We start from the raw sequence: 18,184 nt of genomic DNA on the forward strand, positions 1-18,184 counted from the left end.
ATAAACAGGGGTGCACATAAGTGGTCCGCAGGTGCGCATTTGCTGTTAAAATAAAAGACATGCGCCAGATATGAAGTTGCAACGTGCGTTTGCGTACATATAAAAGGCAGTGTTTTTGTCCGCTAGAGTGGGATTTTCACGGCATATTCTGCACCACATCTCTGTGCGTTCATCATTTGTTTGAAGCCAGCTCACTTCCTGCAACCACTTTTCCGAGAACACGTGCTTCTTTTGCGGTTCGGACTTCTTCTGACATTTCTTTGGAGGTGGAGGAACACCAAAGTAATTGCTTAAAGGAGCTTGCTTCTTCGACATCTTTAAGTTCTAAACAAATGTCTGTCCTCCTCCAGAGAATCTTATGTACGCAAACGCGCGTTGCAACTTCTAATGTGGTGAGCATCTTTTATTTTGACAGCGAATGCGCACCTGCGACCCACTTTTGTGCACCCCTGCTTATAAAAAACAGATTTAGAAACCTGACAGCTTACTTCGTATAAACTTAATGCGAGATCATCCTGGCGTGGATGTGTGCCATGCAACTCTATAGAATTATTATAAGTGATGTGGAGTGCGTGTGGAATATGCTGAAGCAGAAATAACACACGTCTGTGTGTGGGAGGCCCCGATCGACTACAACAAACAGCACTCCTGTAAGACAAAGATGTAGTCATGTAAATGTCTAGAAATGGAACTCATTGTTTCACACTTTAGGAGAAAAGCAGATTGAAGCCTCCTCCTACTTACTGTTCCTTCACTGAGTCACTCCGTCAGGTTTCAGATTAAGGTGATCTAGTTAAAATTCCCACTGTGACATCTGGAACTCCTGTCAAAGCTCCATGAGCACTGAAAGTCCAGTATGCAGTGAGGATGACTGACACTCACTACCATGTCTCATTCTCCTCAGAGATTCTAAGCAGTCAATAATTCATCAGGAAGGTATACTCTCATGTAAGGGTGCAAGGTACAGCATGGAGTGGAAACTTTCTCCCTCTTCCCACCCTCAGTTTGTCATTTCTTTCTCAACCTACAGACAGTCCCTTCCCCATCTCTTCCTTGTTCTCCCTCCTTCACTCACTCACTCCCCCCCCACCTTACTGTCTCAATTTATATTGCACCACTTCAATAATTCAAAGTGATATATAAAAGTCAATGAAATTTGCCATACCTCGGGTCATTACGATGCCTGCCAGGGATTTGTGCCGAGCGTGCACAGGACTGCAGCCGCCCACCAGCGACCGGTACTTCTCCCTCACCAAGTGGAATATTGAATCAGCAAAGTCCTGAAAAACACAATCGCTCCCTTAATTTCTACTGGACACAATCTGTGGAGACCGACTACCCGGGTTTAAATTTGCTGCACTTGGTTAACCTGTTCAGGTAAACAGAGTGAGGTTTAGGGAGATTATCCTAAAAGCCAACTTACCTGTTTAGCTATGAGTGCATAGAGATCATCGAAATGCTCGAGGCATCGGTATAAAAAAAAGATTTCCAACAGTAGCACACAGCAACTTGATTATTATTGAAAGGTTTCAGCTGGAAAGCTCTACACACAGTATTATTAAATCAATGATACCTGATAGCCATGAGTGTTTTAGATCTTAGATGATGCATTTAATCTGTATATCCTCGTCTGGTTGTTAAAGAGACACAACATGCACATTTTGTTAAGCTCTTCCCTACTTAACCTTCCCGCTTACATGATCTGACAAAGCAGTGTTGCAATTGTGATGCAAATGTAAAGTTTTCATTGAGCAGCCATTAACTTTAACAGCAGAAGAGTTGGCTATATGCTGTCATGTACTCATTATCGTTTCTGCCAGCATATCCCAAAATAAAAGCCACTTGTCCCAGACCCCATTGTTTCCTGTCTGACTTCACTGGAGTGCACGATCGTGCTGGACACCATTTTTCAGTTCTCATTTCCTCCACCATCTGCCATTTGGAGCGCCTCTAAAAACTTGCTGTTTTTGCTTCTCGGTCTGACCGACATTACACATGCTGATTTACTGGAGATAAAATGCAAAGTATGAAATAAAACTGTGCTCTCTATGTACATTTACCCCTCCACCTCCGACTCAACACTTCTCACCAGACATCCACTAAATCCACACTGTTCACCAGATGTTTGCCGAGACATGGGCACGGTTTTCGCACCCTTTGGAATTTTTAATGCTCTTTACTCGAGTAGTAATTAAGGGCTTAGTCTCCAAGCAGTCTCCACGCCAACTGTAGAGCGCAAACGGATCACTGGAAGATGGCAACAGAGTGGCAGTGGAGTGGGCCTTTTGGACAGATTGAAGCCCGCAGTGGCTAAAAGGACATCAACAGATGCCACAGTAACAGACGTACAGAGTGAGAGAGGAGCAGAGAGATTAAGGGCAAACAGAAAAAAAGGCGAGGAGAGCAAATGAATGAGCATATTGCACATTATAGCCCTCGTCAAGGCTGTGAAATACTCTCACAGTAGGAACTGGCGGTGGAGGTGCTCACAGCTTGTGTTGCGGTGGGTGGCGTGTGGGTGTGTATGTATGGACACGGGCATATTGGTGCTTTGACACCGGTGTCAGCCCGAAGCTTTTTCGGCGAGTAGAACAGGAAGGAGCAGTGAAAAGTCATCACGGTCAATAACTTAGCACAGAGGTTCTCAGCTAACGGTTGGGTGACAGGTCAAAACTGAGGCGAGTCTCCTTATTTTTAACAACAGGCAACGAAGACAAGAAAAGACACATTTCCTCTACCACTATTTACTTGATGCTTGGCTAACACTTCACTGTTACTCGGCATTGCTGCCAGTTTTCGGTTTTACGGTCAGCGGCAATGATCAGTAAACATCCTCATTCCAGATTCACCTCTGAAATATAGTTATAAGGCATATTTTGCTTTGTCATGCCAAAAGACATTTTAAAGCCAAGAAACTCTTCACGAGACAGCTCAAAACCAAATAAACAGTTTGGGACATGGACTATGACAATAATGTTTTACATGTTTCAGAAGTGAATAAACAGGTATACAAAAATGCCTCTTTTTTCAATTCAAGACAGTTTTAAAGGTGCAAGGAGGTACTGTACCTATCCAGAGGTTGGTGCTTGGATCCCTGGCTGCTCCTGCATGTATCCTAAGTATCCTTAGGCAAGATACTAACCCCAAATTGGTCTCTGATGCATTCATTGGAGTATGAACACATGTGTATGTTAGATAGAAGACACTCGAATAAGACATGCTGTATAAAGACCTTTGAGTGCTCGAGTAGAAAAGTGCCAGTGCATTTACAATTCATCTTATATTACTCTAGACAGTCTGCACTGCCAAATATTGCACACAGTCAACCCTCATGATGATCTACTGGAACAACTGCACAACATTTTGGACTGTGCCTCCAGTCCAAAAGAAAACTGGCATCTTCTGGACTCCATCATGGCCGTTTGCCAAGAGTTTCAGCCAACACAACTGCTTGGTTTACAACACGAGCAGCAGAAGGTCAGAATTATAGAGTCGTTAAAAAAGAAGAATAACATCTCTGGCCTTTCTTTCATGTTGGACAAACACATAGCAAGGGTAGCATCCACATTCTGATAGATATCCAACCATTTTCTGTTGCTTATCCGGGTCTGATCTACAGGGCAGCCCTTCTTCTCCCCAGCCACCCACCCCAGCTGATGAGGGGACACCAAGCCATTCCCAAGTCAGCTGAGAGATGTAATCCCTTCAGTGTGTCCTGGGTTTGCATGTCCTCCTCCCATTAGGACATGCTGGAAACACCTCACCTAGGAGGCATCCTACCCAGATACTTGAACCACCTCAGCTGGCTCCTGATGTGGAGGAGTAGTGGCTCTAGTCTGGGATCTTAGGCTGCAATTCCGATTTTTTGATCAAATCCGATTTTTATGTCTGCTTGTTCACACTACAAATAAAATGTGACAGCAAACGCGCTCTAGTGTGAACCCGCATGCACAAAAGAAGACGTCACACACAGCGCTCTTTGTTTAGACACAGACCAAACAGTATTGTTTGACTGATGGCCGTTAATATAAAGACTTGTTTCGGACTTTACATTTCCCAATTTTGCTTTAAGTTATAAAGTCATTTTGTTATTTACATATGGCCTAATAATGATCCTTATTGCTGTTTTAGAGGAGCGGTGCTTCAAAGGATAGTTGCAGAATCTACAGATTATACAGTACAAATAAAATGTTCACGTTGTCTTCCCAACAGTTTCACTGACATCTACACGGGATGGCCAGGAAGCGTTCACGATATCTTCTCGGGCGCTTATAATTGGCGTCTGTCTTGTGTCAGTGACGTAAAAGACGGATTTAATGCGACATATATATAAAGCAGTCGCTTTCTGAAACATCAGATATGTATTGGATTCAGTACCACATACGAAAGTGACCCAGGTCGGATTTGAAAATATCGGATTTGTGCTGTTCACACTGTCACACCATGATCGGATATATTGTTGCATAAGGTCAAAAAAGTCGGATTTGATGCGCTTTCGCCTGCAGTGTGAACGTAGCCTTATTCTTGAGGTCGCTATCCAGAGCCTGCGGCCATAAATAACAGGAATACAGACTGACCAGAACAACAGCTTTGCTGTGGTACAAGCAGCTTTGCCATACCCCAGCTTCAGTTCATCTCTCTACAACAGCGCTCCCCAACCGCGAGAGTTGAGGCTCAGGGGTGAAATTTATGGTTTTCAGGGTTTTTATCGGTTTTTATCGTTATTTTTTTTTTAATCATTTTTATCGTTAACTCGGTTTCCCTGGGTCTTTTCCCGTGTGTTATGAATAAATCTTCTTCTTTTTTGGTACCGGTACTGGTTTTATTTTGTTGTATTTATCCGTGACACCTTAAAAGCCGGTTCGTGAAAATATTGTCAGACATAAACCGGTCCGTGGTGCAAAAAAGGTTGAGGACAGCTGCTCTACATCACAGCATAAAGCTATAGAGGAGATTTCTTCACTTTCTTCATTTTATCAGTCGCTTCAGATCATTTTTCAAGGTCTTAAACAGACACATTTACTGTAAGTAGCTTTAATCCATTTTTAAACTAACAGTCTGCACCTTTAATACGCACAGCCCTACTCAGTGACCTGCAGCATGTGTGGAATAACAGTAATTAGTTTCCCTGTTAAAAAAATCCAACCTTTTGTGCTGTTGTTAATAGGAAACAGCTGATACTCACTAATGTATTTTTATGTCAGCACAGCAGATGGACTTGGACACTCAGTCTTTTTCTTTCACTTTATCGTTAATATGAATAACTATAACCATATAGTTACATAGTTACGAATATCTACAATTATAACTATATTAACTGTACAACAATATTAACAGCTGTTGCTGTAAAACCATCAAAGTTTACAAAGGAGGGACGAATGAATGACTCCATTAAAACCTGTTAGATGTTACGCGGTGACAGTGAAATTCTGTTTTTAGTTTACTCTTCCACCACTTTTGCAAAAGACATAATAATGTGTAACAACTAACAAACACATAATTTGTGTAAATTTATTAATCGCCCGTAAAGATAATCGCACCTACGAGCGTTATTTGGGAGTGCTGCTAACAAGCTATTTTGTCCTGTTTAGTAAACCTGACACTGACAGTCTAAATTTGATACCTGTAATGGGTGGAACACCTGTTGTGTAGTGAATGACCTGTAGAGGGTGTAAAATAAAAAGCATAAATCTCACATGTCAGAATAACAAGTTTCTACAGCAATAAAGAAATAAAGAACAACCTGGTAACAATGTGTTGCTTTGTTTTTTTTAATAATATGCTTGAAAAATTAACTAAACATATAATTTCATATGAACACAAAGAGCCTCAATTGTTTTTGTTACCCAGTCATTTGCTTTGCCTTCTATAAAATGTGGATGTTGTCCTTTAAAAAACACAAAGTTAGAGCAAAGTGTGGATAGTTGTTATTCATTAAATGTCGAGTAAAACCAGCAAAAATATAAATCACATAGATTTTTGCCCAAAGACAAGGAAATTTAATGATAATTTTGTAATATTTGGCAACATTTCTGTCAATTTATTCTGAGTTTATAATTAAAATTCCACAGTTAAAATAATCCCTAGTATGTAGAAGATTACCAAGAGAAAACCATCCTCGCTCTGCCACGAGTCCTGCAAAATGTTCTGATTCTACACGCAGTAACAAAACCTGTGGGGAAAAAAAACCCTGCCTTGGTTCTTGCTCCTGAAAGTGACATCCAATTAATTTGAACAGAATCCTGCTTGGCTTGGCAGCGTCAGCTGGTGTCGGGCACATTCTGAACCCAGAGTCAAGTCCTCCATCCCTCCTAAAGGCCTTTTCATTGATGACATTACAGAGGTGAGAGAACGTGGCAGCTCGGAAAGGCCCGGAGAGCAAAGGTGGAATAGACCCTGGCAAACAGCCCAGCTTTTTGTCCCTCCCTCCTGCTTCTTCCTCCTCCTCCACCTCTCCTTTAACTCTCTCTCCTCTCATCTCTGTCACTCTCTCTCTCTGTCGAGTCGTCTTTCCTCATTCTCGTCTCATCTTTTTACCTCCTTGCTTTTTCATTCCTTTCCTCTCTTCCTTTTTTCTCCTCCTGCTAACTCTGTCTCTCAGGTTGGTCTGTGATAGAGGGCAGTGATGTGCCGACTGTGATTCAGAACCTATAATTTCCACATGGAAACAGCATAATCATGAACCTAATCTGCATCACCCGACTGAAAAGAAAAAAAGGCCTCAGCTCCCTTCCTGCATTCTCTTTTCTCTGTTTATATTATCAAATATCTAAATACATACCTCTGTCTGTACGGTGTCCCCCTATCATTTCCCTCACATTGACACACACATACACACACTCATATACGCACACTCATTCCTCAGTGGGGGAGTTGAGTGCCACCTTTAGTGTGGGCCTAATGTGGCAGAAAAACGGGGCCAAGGATCTCACTCCTCGGTCAGGGAGAACATCGGCCTGCCGCACAGCGAGAAGGAGGACCGGCTGGCTTGCTTTCGGATCAACATCAAGGTTAGCGCCGCTCCTCTACAGCTACGTTTGGGAATTTGGTATTCAAACTCTGTCTCAGGTAACTGATATAAACTGCACTCTGAATGCACCTCAGGAAACTGCTGTAGTGGCTGTTGTGTTGCTCAGCCCACCTGGTGTCTTTGCCGCATTAGTTCTGACCAATTTACTTGGCAATTCCTCCGGGCATCCCGAGGGTGGAGAAAACAAGCAACGGCGGTTATTTAGTAACATCTGCAGCTGCGCACGATGAAATTTACTGCCGTAATATCACAATCAGCTCGAATCAGGGGGAGCTGAAATTAGCAAAATTAAAGCAAAATTAGAAAGAAACAGTGACCTCTGACTCTGTCTGGTCTGACTGAAATCCAAGTCGCACTCAAGCCTGTTTGTAACTACATCAGTTAGCAACATTTGGCAACCCTCTAGCAACCAGTCAAGCACTGACATGCTTAAATACATGTGATTCTACATATTTGTAGGTGGTTATATACAAAAATGTAGTTCTGCCTCTGCTGTTTAAAGCAATTATTCTGGTCAGAACTGAGAACGCGATTATTTAACATATTATTCATCAAACTTGAAACTCATCAAAAAGGGCCACGGACAGTGCAAAAGATGGACGTGGTCTGAAAAGTGCACCCAGTGCAAAAGTGCCTAAACCTACATTCTTTTAATAGCCACCAGGGGGCGATAGTTGTGGTTGGAAAGACTTAAAAAGACTGTTTAAGTCCTACCTTGGACTTGTTCTCTGTATAGACTTTCCTTATGAGTTTATAGGCTCAGACACACATTTCAGGTAAAACGTTGAGCCTCTGATGTAACTATAACTAATAAGTTTCATGCTCATTTGCTAAAAACCACCGATTGATAAGTTGCTTTATAGCTGGCTTCAAAACATCAAGAGTGAAATGTTGAAAATGTTCATGTTGAGACATCAAAATAGATTTGATGCTGTCTATGTGGGAGATATGGGAGCATCCGTTTGGGAGTTAGGGCCCAGTTATGGGTGTTTTTGAATGGGCTAAAGAAAAAACAACAACACATGGAAAAACACAATCATTTCAACTTTATTTATCTTGTTTCCATAAAAAAAAATCTGCTTTTAGAAATCAAATTTTAAAGCAAGAAGTAATTAACCGCCATCTCCTCTTAGCATGGATCCCTGTAAAAATACTGTAGCCAGATATACGACCAACTGTGGTGCATATTCCTCATGACTACAACATCAGCATTCAAGCAACCAATCGTCTCTTCAGTTAGAATCTAGCAGCTAAAGATAAAAGTACCCCTCTGCTAACTAGCTAGCTGCTGTTTGGTTGGAAACAAGAAGCATGCTACAGATAAAGCATAAACAGTAACATAACGGTGTAATAATTCAGTGCAATACACAGGGAGTGCAGAATTATTAGGCAAGTTGTATTTTTGAGGAATAATGTTATTATTGAACAACAACCATGTTCTCAATGAACCCAAAAAACTCATTAATATCAAAGCTGAATGTTTTTGGAAGTAGTTTTTAGTTTGTTTTTAGTTTTAGCTATTTTAGGGGGATATCTGTGTGTGCAGGTGACTATTACTGTGCATAATTATTAGGCAACTTAACAAAAACAAATATATACCCATTTCAATTATTTATTTTTACCAGTAAAACCAATATAACATCTCCACATTCACAAATATACATTTCTGACATTCAAAAACAAAACAAAAACAAATCAGCGACCAATATAGCCACCTTTCTTTGCAAGGACACTCAAAAGCCTGCCATCCATGGATTCTGTCAGTGTTTTGATCTGTTCACCATCAACATTGCGTGCAGCAGCAACCACAGCCTCCCAGACACTGTTCAGAGAGGTGTACTGTTTTCCCTCCTTGTAAATCTCACATTTGATGATGAACCACAGGTTCTCAATGGGGTTCAGATCAGGTGAACAAGGAGGCCATGTCATTAGTTTTTCTTCTTTTATACCCTTTCTTGCCAGCCACGCTGTGGAGTACTTGGACGCGTGTGATGGAGCATTGTCCTGCATGAAAATCATGTTTTTCTTGAAGGATGCAGACTTCTTCCTGTACCACTGCTTGAAGAAGGTGTCTTCCAGAAACTGGCAGTAGGACTGGGAGTTGAGCTTGACTCCATCCTCAACCCGAAAAGGCCCCACAAGCTCATCTTTGATGATACCAGCCCAAACCAGTACTCCACCTCCACCTTGCTGGCGTCTGAGTCGGACTGGAGCTCTCTGCCCTTTACCAATCCAGCCACGGGCCCATCCATCTGGCCCATCAAGACTCACTCTCATTTCATCAGTCCATAAAACCTTAGAAAAACCAGTCTTGAGATATTTCTTGGCCCAGTCTTGACGTTTCAGCTTGTGTGTCTTGTTCAGTGGTGGTCGTCTTTCAGCCTTTCTTACCTTGGCCATGTCTCTGAGTATTGCACACCTTGTGCTTTTGGGCACTCCAGTGATGTTGCAGCTCTGAAATATGGCCAAACTGGTGGCAAGTGGCATCTTGGCAGCTGCACGCTTGACTTTTCTCAGTTCATGGGCAGTTATTTTGCACCTTGGTTTTTCCACACGCTTCTTGCGACCCTGTTGACTATTTTGAATGAAACGCTTGATTGTTCGATGATCACGCTTCAGAAGCTTTGCAATTTTGAGACTGCTGCATCCCTCTGCAAGATATCTCACTATTTTTGACTTTTCTGAGCATGTCAAGTCCTTCTTTTGACCCATTTTGCCAAAGGAAAGGACGTTGCCTAATAATTATGCACACCTGATATAGGGTGTTGATGTCATTAGACCACACCCCTTCTCATTACAGAGATGCACATCACCTAATATGCTTAATTGGTAGTAGGCTTTCGAGCCTATACAGCTTGGAGTAAGACAACATGCATGAAGAGGATGATGTGGACAAAATACTCATTTGCCTAATAATTCTGCACTCCCTGTAGTGCTACATCATTTGACGTGAATGCATTTAAACTCTTACTGTCAAAAGATTATTTATCACAGCTTTCTTAAGTCACACAACCAAAACAAAGACACTGAGACAACAGTAAGAAGCATATCTGCAGGTCTCTGGTCTGTAGGTAAGAATTTTCAATACACTGCTGTCATATTTTTTATCTGTCCATCCAACCATTCACCCCTCACCGCCCCCCGTCTGTTCGTGCACGTAAACAGTTTGGCGTCTTCCTCCAAGGTAATGTGGAAATTCACCAACAGTCCTCCTGCTGCCTTTCCTCTGAAGTCAATATTGTGCCAGAAACACAAAATGTCAACAGGAAATTTTTCTCCACTGCTGCTTGACCTAGAAGTCTGCGCGTGCTGGCAGGGGCGATGGCGTGTGTGCCTGTGTGTGCGCGACAGGAAAAAAAAAGTTCAACTGTGTCATTTATTGTTTAGCACTACGGCCCCCAAATGGAAATACTGACGGGAAACTCCAGCTTCATCAGTGATTGTGTTTAAGGCCCTCGGTAACGCTGCCCGTATGTTTCTGCACATCCTCAGTTAATCTGGTGAAACTGAAGCAGCCATGATGTGTGTGTGTGTGTGTCCATGTGTGTCACTCCTCCATGAACATCACTGCATGATTTTTACCCCACCCTCGGGGTAACACACACACACACACACACACACACACACACACACACACACACACACACACACACACACACACACACACACACACTTCAACCCACCACCCTCACACCTTATCACCCGCCTGCAGAGCAGCCCAGGCTGCATAAAAATGGGGCCATGTCTTATATTTCTTTATAGAGGTATTTAACAATTCATTCTCCTGAGTTTTAATAGTGTCTGCCCTCTGCCTAGATATCCCCCCTGCCCACCTCCACCACCACCACCCACACACCCTGTGCCTCCACCATCAGCCCTGCCTCCCTTCTCCCCATCCCTCGCCTGCCGCCGAGCATGAGGCTTTTGAAAATGGATATCTATTCATTTGGCGGAAACGCTGCCTCTGGGGGCTTTTTAGGTTCTCAAAAAAGCCCGACTTCTCACGGTGAGACAGATTTCCCTCTTGTTTGTTCTCCATATGATGTAAGGCATCGCTCTCGCTCCTAAATCTTTCTGCTCCTTCTCTTGCTGGCCTCTCGATCTGTATCATAAGAGGAAAATCAAAACAAAACTCATATGTCACTTCTCAGATCTCCTTTCAGCGGTCGCTCTGCTGTCTTGCCTTTTGATGACAGTGAGAGATGTGGTTGTGCCACGTGACAGCGACAAAGTGCAACCTGCAGGACTTGAACTGTGTAAAATTTGGGGAACGCTGTGAAACACTTTTGCACCTCGCCTCTAACCAGATCTAACCTTTTCCTGCGCTATGGCCAGATGGCCCTGCAGCCCATGGAACAGATTTCACTTTGTGTGTGTGTCAAACTTTCTGCCTGAACAGCGGGGCCTTGTCAGTCAGATCAGGCAGCCGGGCTGCACCATGCGGCCGTCGTCATCATAACAAGAGGCTTTTTCCCTTTCAAACCACATGCTTGATGTTAGCAAGAGAGAACAAAGGCAGATGAAGGAGCACCAGAGAGAGTGAGAGAGAATGACAGAGATGGTGCATTTGATCTGTCTTTGCCACAGCGCTCCTCTCCGTCTTTCCCCGGTGTGGGTGAGAGATAGGGGGAAGATGCAATGCTGCACCACAGGTTTCCAGCAGCAAAGCAGAGCTCAAGCAGAGATTCCTCATTAGGCTTGAAAAGGTGGGAACCACGACGACGAGCTTGGTGCATGTGGCAAGGATCAGAGTCAAGGATGAGCTACCACAAAAATGATAACCTCATCCAAAAAAACAAGGGCACCGCTTTCTAGAAATGATGCTAAACATAGAAGTGTTTCATTATGGCTTTGATGTTCTCCACTTGGGGCTGCAATCAATCCCTGTGTTACAGTGTAACGATCCATCCCTCCTGTACAGCCAAATTCACGACAAGGGCAAGCGACCACTTAGAATATATGTACAATGGGATTTTTAGCCACAGACCCGGCGTGTCTCTGAGGACGATAACGTAAGCCTGTGGATTCACTGGATGGTCCGCCACTTTGGATGCCGACAGATCACTGGATGAAACAAATGTCCATGTGGATCCAGTCTTAAAGGGACAGTTCATTCCACCAAAAAAACCCCAACAAATTTGATCTGGCCTACAGCGCTCTTCATTTACCTGGCTAGGTTGGGAGGTATTGGTTGTAGAGATCTCTGCAGAAATCATGCACACACCCTGTGAAGAGCATCAATGAGTAACTGTTTTATTTCTACTGAACTACAACAATAAACCTTATCACTGTGCAGGAATAAGTGCCTTTTAATAAAGAGACACTATTGCAGCATTTTTTATGTATTAGGAAAGTGCCATCTGGTTCCACTGTAGATAAAAGAAGGCTAGATGCTAGATCCAGATGCATTAACAGCACTGCTGCCCAGAGGAAAATGTGTACAGTTGATGTACAGTTTGATGTGAACGGTGTCTTTTTTTTGGCTTTTCTGGATTTTTTAAAGTTTCTCATGGTCCCTAGGGTTTATATCCTAGTGACTTTAGTTAACCCTGCCAAGCACCACCACACACACATATCAAACAATTATTTATATATTTTAAGAACATACTTGATGGACACAGACATTTGCAGAGGCAGGGAAGTTATCCTGCTGACTCCCTCTGATATTCAGAGTGAAGTATTCTGACAGCTACTGGATGGATTGCCATTAAATTTGGTACAAACATTCAATGTCCTGATGAATCCTAATGACCTTGAGCTCCACAAGGAGGTCATCTTCATATGTTCTTAAAACGATCTCACCATCTTCTGGTCCCCAGAGACTAAATCCCACTATGGAAATATAAAATATATTTCAGTCCAAGCAGAGACACAATCGCCCATCTCAGGCCAAGCACCAATAAGCAACTGTGCGATTTTGACACTCAGGAACTTGAATCATCTTAGAGTCACAGCTACAGCAGCTTGTCACTTGGTCATTTCTGGACAGCATTTCAAGCACTGTCATCGTTTTAAAACACTGCATGTCAGAACAAGGCTTTTCCTGCTTCTAAAAGAATATCCTCATCTACAAGGTCCTCAAGCACCTGTTGTTGTGATTTAGTGCTATATAAATAAAGCTGAATTGAGCTGAATACACATGTTCACCCTTCAAACTCCCAACAAGTTTGTCATGTTGTCATAAAATTAAATAGTGTTTTCCAACCTTTGGTAAAAGCTAAACTTCATATGTCTCCTGATTGGTTACATCTGTTCAAAGTTACTAATGCACTTAAGCCTAAATCCAAACATTAATTTGGGAAATGAAACCCCAGCATTCAAGCCAGATCGAGCTGAAGCTACTGAATCATAACCAACAAGGGCAGATGCTACGCACGACTGTCTCTGAAACTCATTATCAATCTTAATTCTCTTCATCTGATCAAACAAGCTCAGCCAGATACAACATAGATGCTATCAGGGCTCGGCCCATCTGTGGCTCTATGTTTTGTGTGGTTGTAATCTGGAAACAATGGTTGCCAGGTCCCTCAATAAGCTTTGTTTTTTTTTAAACCAGCACTTTCTAAATAGTTATTTCCTCTTCTGTGCAACCAAAGAGTGAGATGATGCTGTTACCTTTACTGCATCAGCTTATAGAAATGTCTTTATGTAAAGGATAATCACGAAATCAGACTCAAGACTTGAGAAAATTCAACATACACTTGATTATAATGCATGTGCATGTACTGAACATATTATTTATTTATTTTTTAAATAAGAAATTCCTTCTTTTTTTCATCCTATAAATCTTTGTCTTTCTGCCCCTGAAATGCCACAATTTGGTATGAATATTAACCGCTTTGTATCAGTTTATTCATTATCTTCCACTTAACCATCCAGTTAACCTGACATACATGTCCTTGGACTGTGGACAGGTAGCGGGAGAACATGCACCGTCTCATTTTGTATCCAGTTATTAGTAATTACTGATGAAGAGAAGGAAGAGGGCAGGTGAAAGTTGACAAAACAAAACTGCAGTCTGTGGTGATTTTACAGTTCAGCGATGGTCATGGAGAATTGTTTCTCTCCTGTCATTTAAATTACCCTATGTGGTGAGCAGAGAGGTACAAGCAGCAACAAATAATGAATAAACAGCAGCAGAGTGTGCCTGATAAAAAAAACGAAAGCCTAAGTCTTGCAAATGTGGGTTAGCATCTGCCACAATCTAAAACCTTTCTATATAATAATTCACATCACAGCTTAATTACATTAATTACGCTTATTCATTTGGTTAGATTACAGTAATAAACCTCAGAAGAAAACTTTACATGCAATTATGTCGCATTTTCAGAGTCTTAATGCCTCAAAAAGACCTTTGTGGTGTTTGACCGATATTTTATGGCACTTCTGTTTCACCTTACAGCTCACAGACGAGTTAACATGCTCTTCCTGAATTAGTCTTTAAAATATGCACAGGGCAGAGGAGATCACAGGGAGCAAGAGAAAAAAGAAATAAATAAAAGGTTCACGGTGACAACAGATGGAGCGCGCCTAAGTCGTCTCGGTATAAATCCCCTCTGATTAACCTCCACGCTGGAGATAAAAGCAGCGATATGCCTAAAACGACTTAATAATGTCAGGCACAGTGTAAAACACACACCAGCGGCTTTATACATTATGCACCAAAGGCCAGCAGAGGGACTCCTGTGAAAAGATAACATGACCCACCCCCGAGAGAGATGGAGAGAAGGGTGGAGAGAGAGAGGAAAAGATTCTGTATGGAGACGGAGGAGGAAATGAGAGGGTCAGCCATGAGGATTTAACAAGAGTCTATCATCTACAGTACATTGTTGACTAAGGGAGGATGGAGGAGGAGGAAGCCACTCCAGAGGCCCCCGAGGGCTGTTCACACAACTCCCATTAATTTGCCCATGATTTAACAGAGAGACGGAGAGAGAGACGGAGAGAGAGCGACCTCTTTGCTCCAAGTTTTATATGTGTGTAGTAACGAATAACGGAAGCAGCAGTGGACAGTCTACTGCCCCAGAGACACTTTGCAGTCACAATCTCAATTAAGCGCTTACCAATTGCAACTGTCACTTAAAAAAATCAATAGTTATTAATCCTGAGGGACTTCATGTGTAAGAGACTTCTGGGTTAATTGCTGCTGTGTTTCGACTGAGAGAATGAATCAGAAAGATCTGTACAAACAACTAGGGCTAAATGTTGGGAGCTAAAATTACAGGATTCCTTTCCTAGCATTGAAAAGCTTTTAACGTATTCAAATAAGACGTCATATTCCACAATACGGATACTTCCATTATTAAACCTACATGTAGTACGCGATACATTTAATTCACATGTAATGTGTGAAGTTTGACACAGTCCCATTACCTCAAATCCCCAGAAAAAACGATCCAACATTAGACTTTTGCACAAACCACTGCATTATGTGACCATTTATAAACTTTTATACTAAAGATGCAAATTTTTTTTTACACATAAACACCAAACAACATCCACAATGTCAGTACTTGATGAAAACCTGGTGCTGTTAGCTAGCTTGCTAGCATCGACCTTTCCATACTCTTTTGCTAGCTGAAGCTTATTTGTGCTCTTTCCTCTTCTGATACTAGCCAAGAGGCTGACCACTGAGGGTGAAAAAATTACTCTCTTCCACGTTTAACTGTGGACTAAAATGCACAAACTATAGGAAGTATATTTACAGAACAATGCCGTTTGAGGCGCTGGTTACACACCACAGGTGACGTAATGCTATAAAGCTAAGCTAGACTATGTTGCTGTTCCTGTTGGGAAAAGTATTCAAATTTCATCTGTATCAAGTCTTCAGCTCTTACTTTGTTTTCAGAACTGAAGTGACGTCGACTCAGAGCACCAGGAGGAAAACTTTATACTCAACTTTGTTGGGGGAAGTGTCAAGTGGCGACGTGGCGACTCCAGACCTTTGAATGTCACTGAAATTCAGAGACTTCAGGTGATGATGGGAGCAATACCCACTGGCAAATTTTGCTGAAAAATTGAGTTTAGCAGTTAAAGCAACTAAGTGGTAAATACATTTGAGGGTTACCTTGGCAATCATATGCTGGAATGTCTGCTAACAATCAGACATCAGCAACAATGCAGTTCGAAAATATACATGCAGACGGCGGAGCCACGTGATGGTTTTACCGTCACTGCTGCTAAAATGCGTAAAAGTGTGGCTATTTTAAATATAAGAGAAAGAGAGAACTTTAAGAAATTAATACAGCCACTACAGTGACCATCAAAACGATGAAAAAATATTGCCGTAAACAGTTTATTTTGTAACGCGAAACGATAGCGTACAATATGAAACGATAGATGTTTTCATATCGTCATCCGATATATCGTCATATCGAACAGCCCTACCTCTTAATGCTCCCTGATGCTGTTTGTATCTACAACCTATTTTTTGTTAAATTTAAGGGACAATACAGATTTATTTCAGTCTAGCATATTTCACTGATGCACCTTTGTTTGGCTCTAAGTGCCAATCAGTGCAGAAGCTCAATGCAGCTCTTCAGCTAAGGAAAAAGCAAATCACAGCCTCAGACACATAACAAACTGGCATGGATATTTATGTCAGCTGACCTGCTGCAGGGTGATTATGTCAAATGCAACAAATACACCTGGCTGGAAACCTGGAGGGAGATCCTTGATGAAGTCAGCAAAAATGGCCGTTCTCTTCATGCCTTTGTGAATCAGCATTTAGACAAATGTGGATTAAAAACCAGGCTGAGGAGCAGTGCAGGCTTCACTCTCTGTTAATATGACCTTCGCCCACTAGGAGCATCTCTGAAGCCACATATCTGATAGAAGAAAATAATCACAGCAAAATAATATTCACCTGCTGTGGTCAGAGATGGACTCTATCGTAACAGAGGTGTGGGACACGGACTTTTTTAATAAAAGTCATATATTGATATGACGTGTCAGCTCACGGATTTATCAGTCCAACTCTATTCTCCATCTCCCAACAGAGCTTTTCTGTCTGGAATCAGTAATATTTTATGCCAGACAGAGCGAAGCCACAGAAATAATAAATCCAGGAAAACTGTTTGCTTTTTCGACAGGTGGAGAGACTGCAGCAACGGCGTTAAAACGTTTCAGAGGGAAGGGAGACTCTAGAATTGGCTTTCATGTCTTAAAAGAGTGGAATGGCTCCTCTGAAGCACTGCGATGGCTCCCTCCAAAGGGTGGTCGATTGTCTCGGCCTCAGCCCAGACGCGGCGGCCGCGCCTCCATCTCTGCTGCTCTTGAAGATACCGCTGTGGCTTTTTTTGGTGGTCTCGACCCTGGCAATCAGCGAGACTTCAAACCTCAGCGCCACCCTTTGAACGGTGCCCGTGAACATCTGTTGCCAAGCGCCGCTTTTCCTCTTGGCTTGGAGATTAGAGGCGAAGACGAGGGGAAACACTGGTGCTTTCAGAGGCTTGTCTGTCCCCCCTGTCAAGCAATGTCTAACATAATGTTCTGTCAAGGGTACAATGTGCTGCTAATAGCAATACAAAACTTACTAATTTACATAAATACAACAACATGCTGACTCGAGTGACGAAAAACATCACGTGCTTCGGCGCAGCAACGCTGAACCATTGAATGGAGTGTAGCAGGGCACGCACTGGAAATAAATATCAGCTCCCTTTGTCTGCCTTTGTTTGTGTCTGAAGCAGAACAAGTTTGATGACTGAGAGCAAGACTGTTTAACTTATGCAGCTGTATTTTCTTTTGCATTGTGGCGAGTCCATTTGCTTCTGAAGGAGTCATTTATCCAGAGGCCTTCCCTCTGCTGGTGATGACTAAGTGTGGACCAGACTCTGCATCATGGCTGTGGGTGCTGCTGTGGCCAAAAGGGCCCTAGAGCCAGCCATACATCATCAGATATTGATACGCTTCCACCACAGCGCCACGGCTGACATTTGATTCATAGCTCTGGGTGCTCTTTCTGAATCCCTAACAGTCAACAAGGGATCATGGGTAAATGTCAGTGTTGTGTTGGTTTGGGGCGCCTCACTGACATGAGGGAAATTGGTAAAAAATAATGGAACTGGTTAGGACAGGTAACTTTGTCTTGACTTAATGGGCCTTGTGTGTGGCTAGAATTTCATGACAGCAAAAATGGAAAAATAAGTTAAT

At 42.4% G+C, this 18,184-nt stretch overlaps 1 protein-coding gene across 4 annotated transcripts in view; it reads right to left on the bottom strand.

The window, feature by feature from the left end:
- Positions 1 to 18,184, bottom strand: part of adarb2 (adenosine deaminase RNA specific B2 (inactive)) — a 228,777-nt gene that overhangs the window by 48,574 nt on the left and 162,019 nt on the right. For all 4 annotated transcript variants that reach the window (XM_086307240.1, XM_086307244.1, XM_086307243.1 and 1 more), the window contains one exon: positions 1,166 to 1,280. In XM_086307240.1, the coding sequence (XP_086163366.1) occupies positions 1,166 to 1,280 (115 nt within the window). The remainder of the gene's footprint in view (positions 1 to 1,165; positions 1,281 to 18,184) is intronic.

This window comes from Aulonocara sp. 'chitande type north' Nkhata Bay, linkage group LG9 (genome assembly GCF_057382095.1).
Source record: "Aulonocara sp. 'chitande type north' Nkhata Bay isolate Kocher_YH1m ecotype deep benthic linkage group LG9, A_spYH_male_GT1.1, whole genome shotgun sequence".
Taxonomy (NCBI): domain Eukaryota; kingdom Metazoa; phylum Chordata; class Actinopteri; order Cichliformes; family Cichlidae; genus Aulonocara; species Aulonocara sp. 'chitande type north' Nkhata Bay.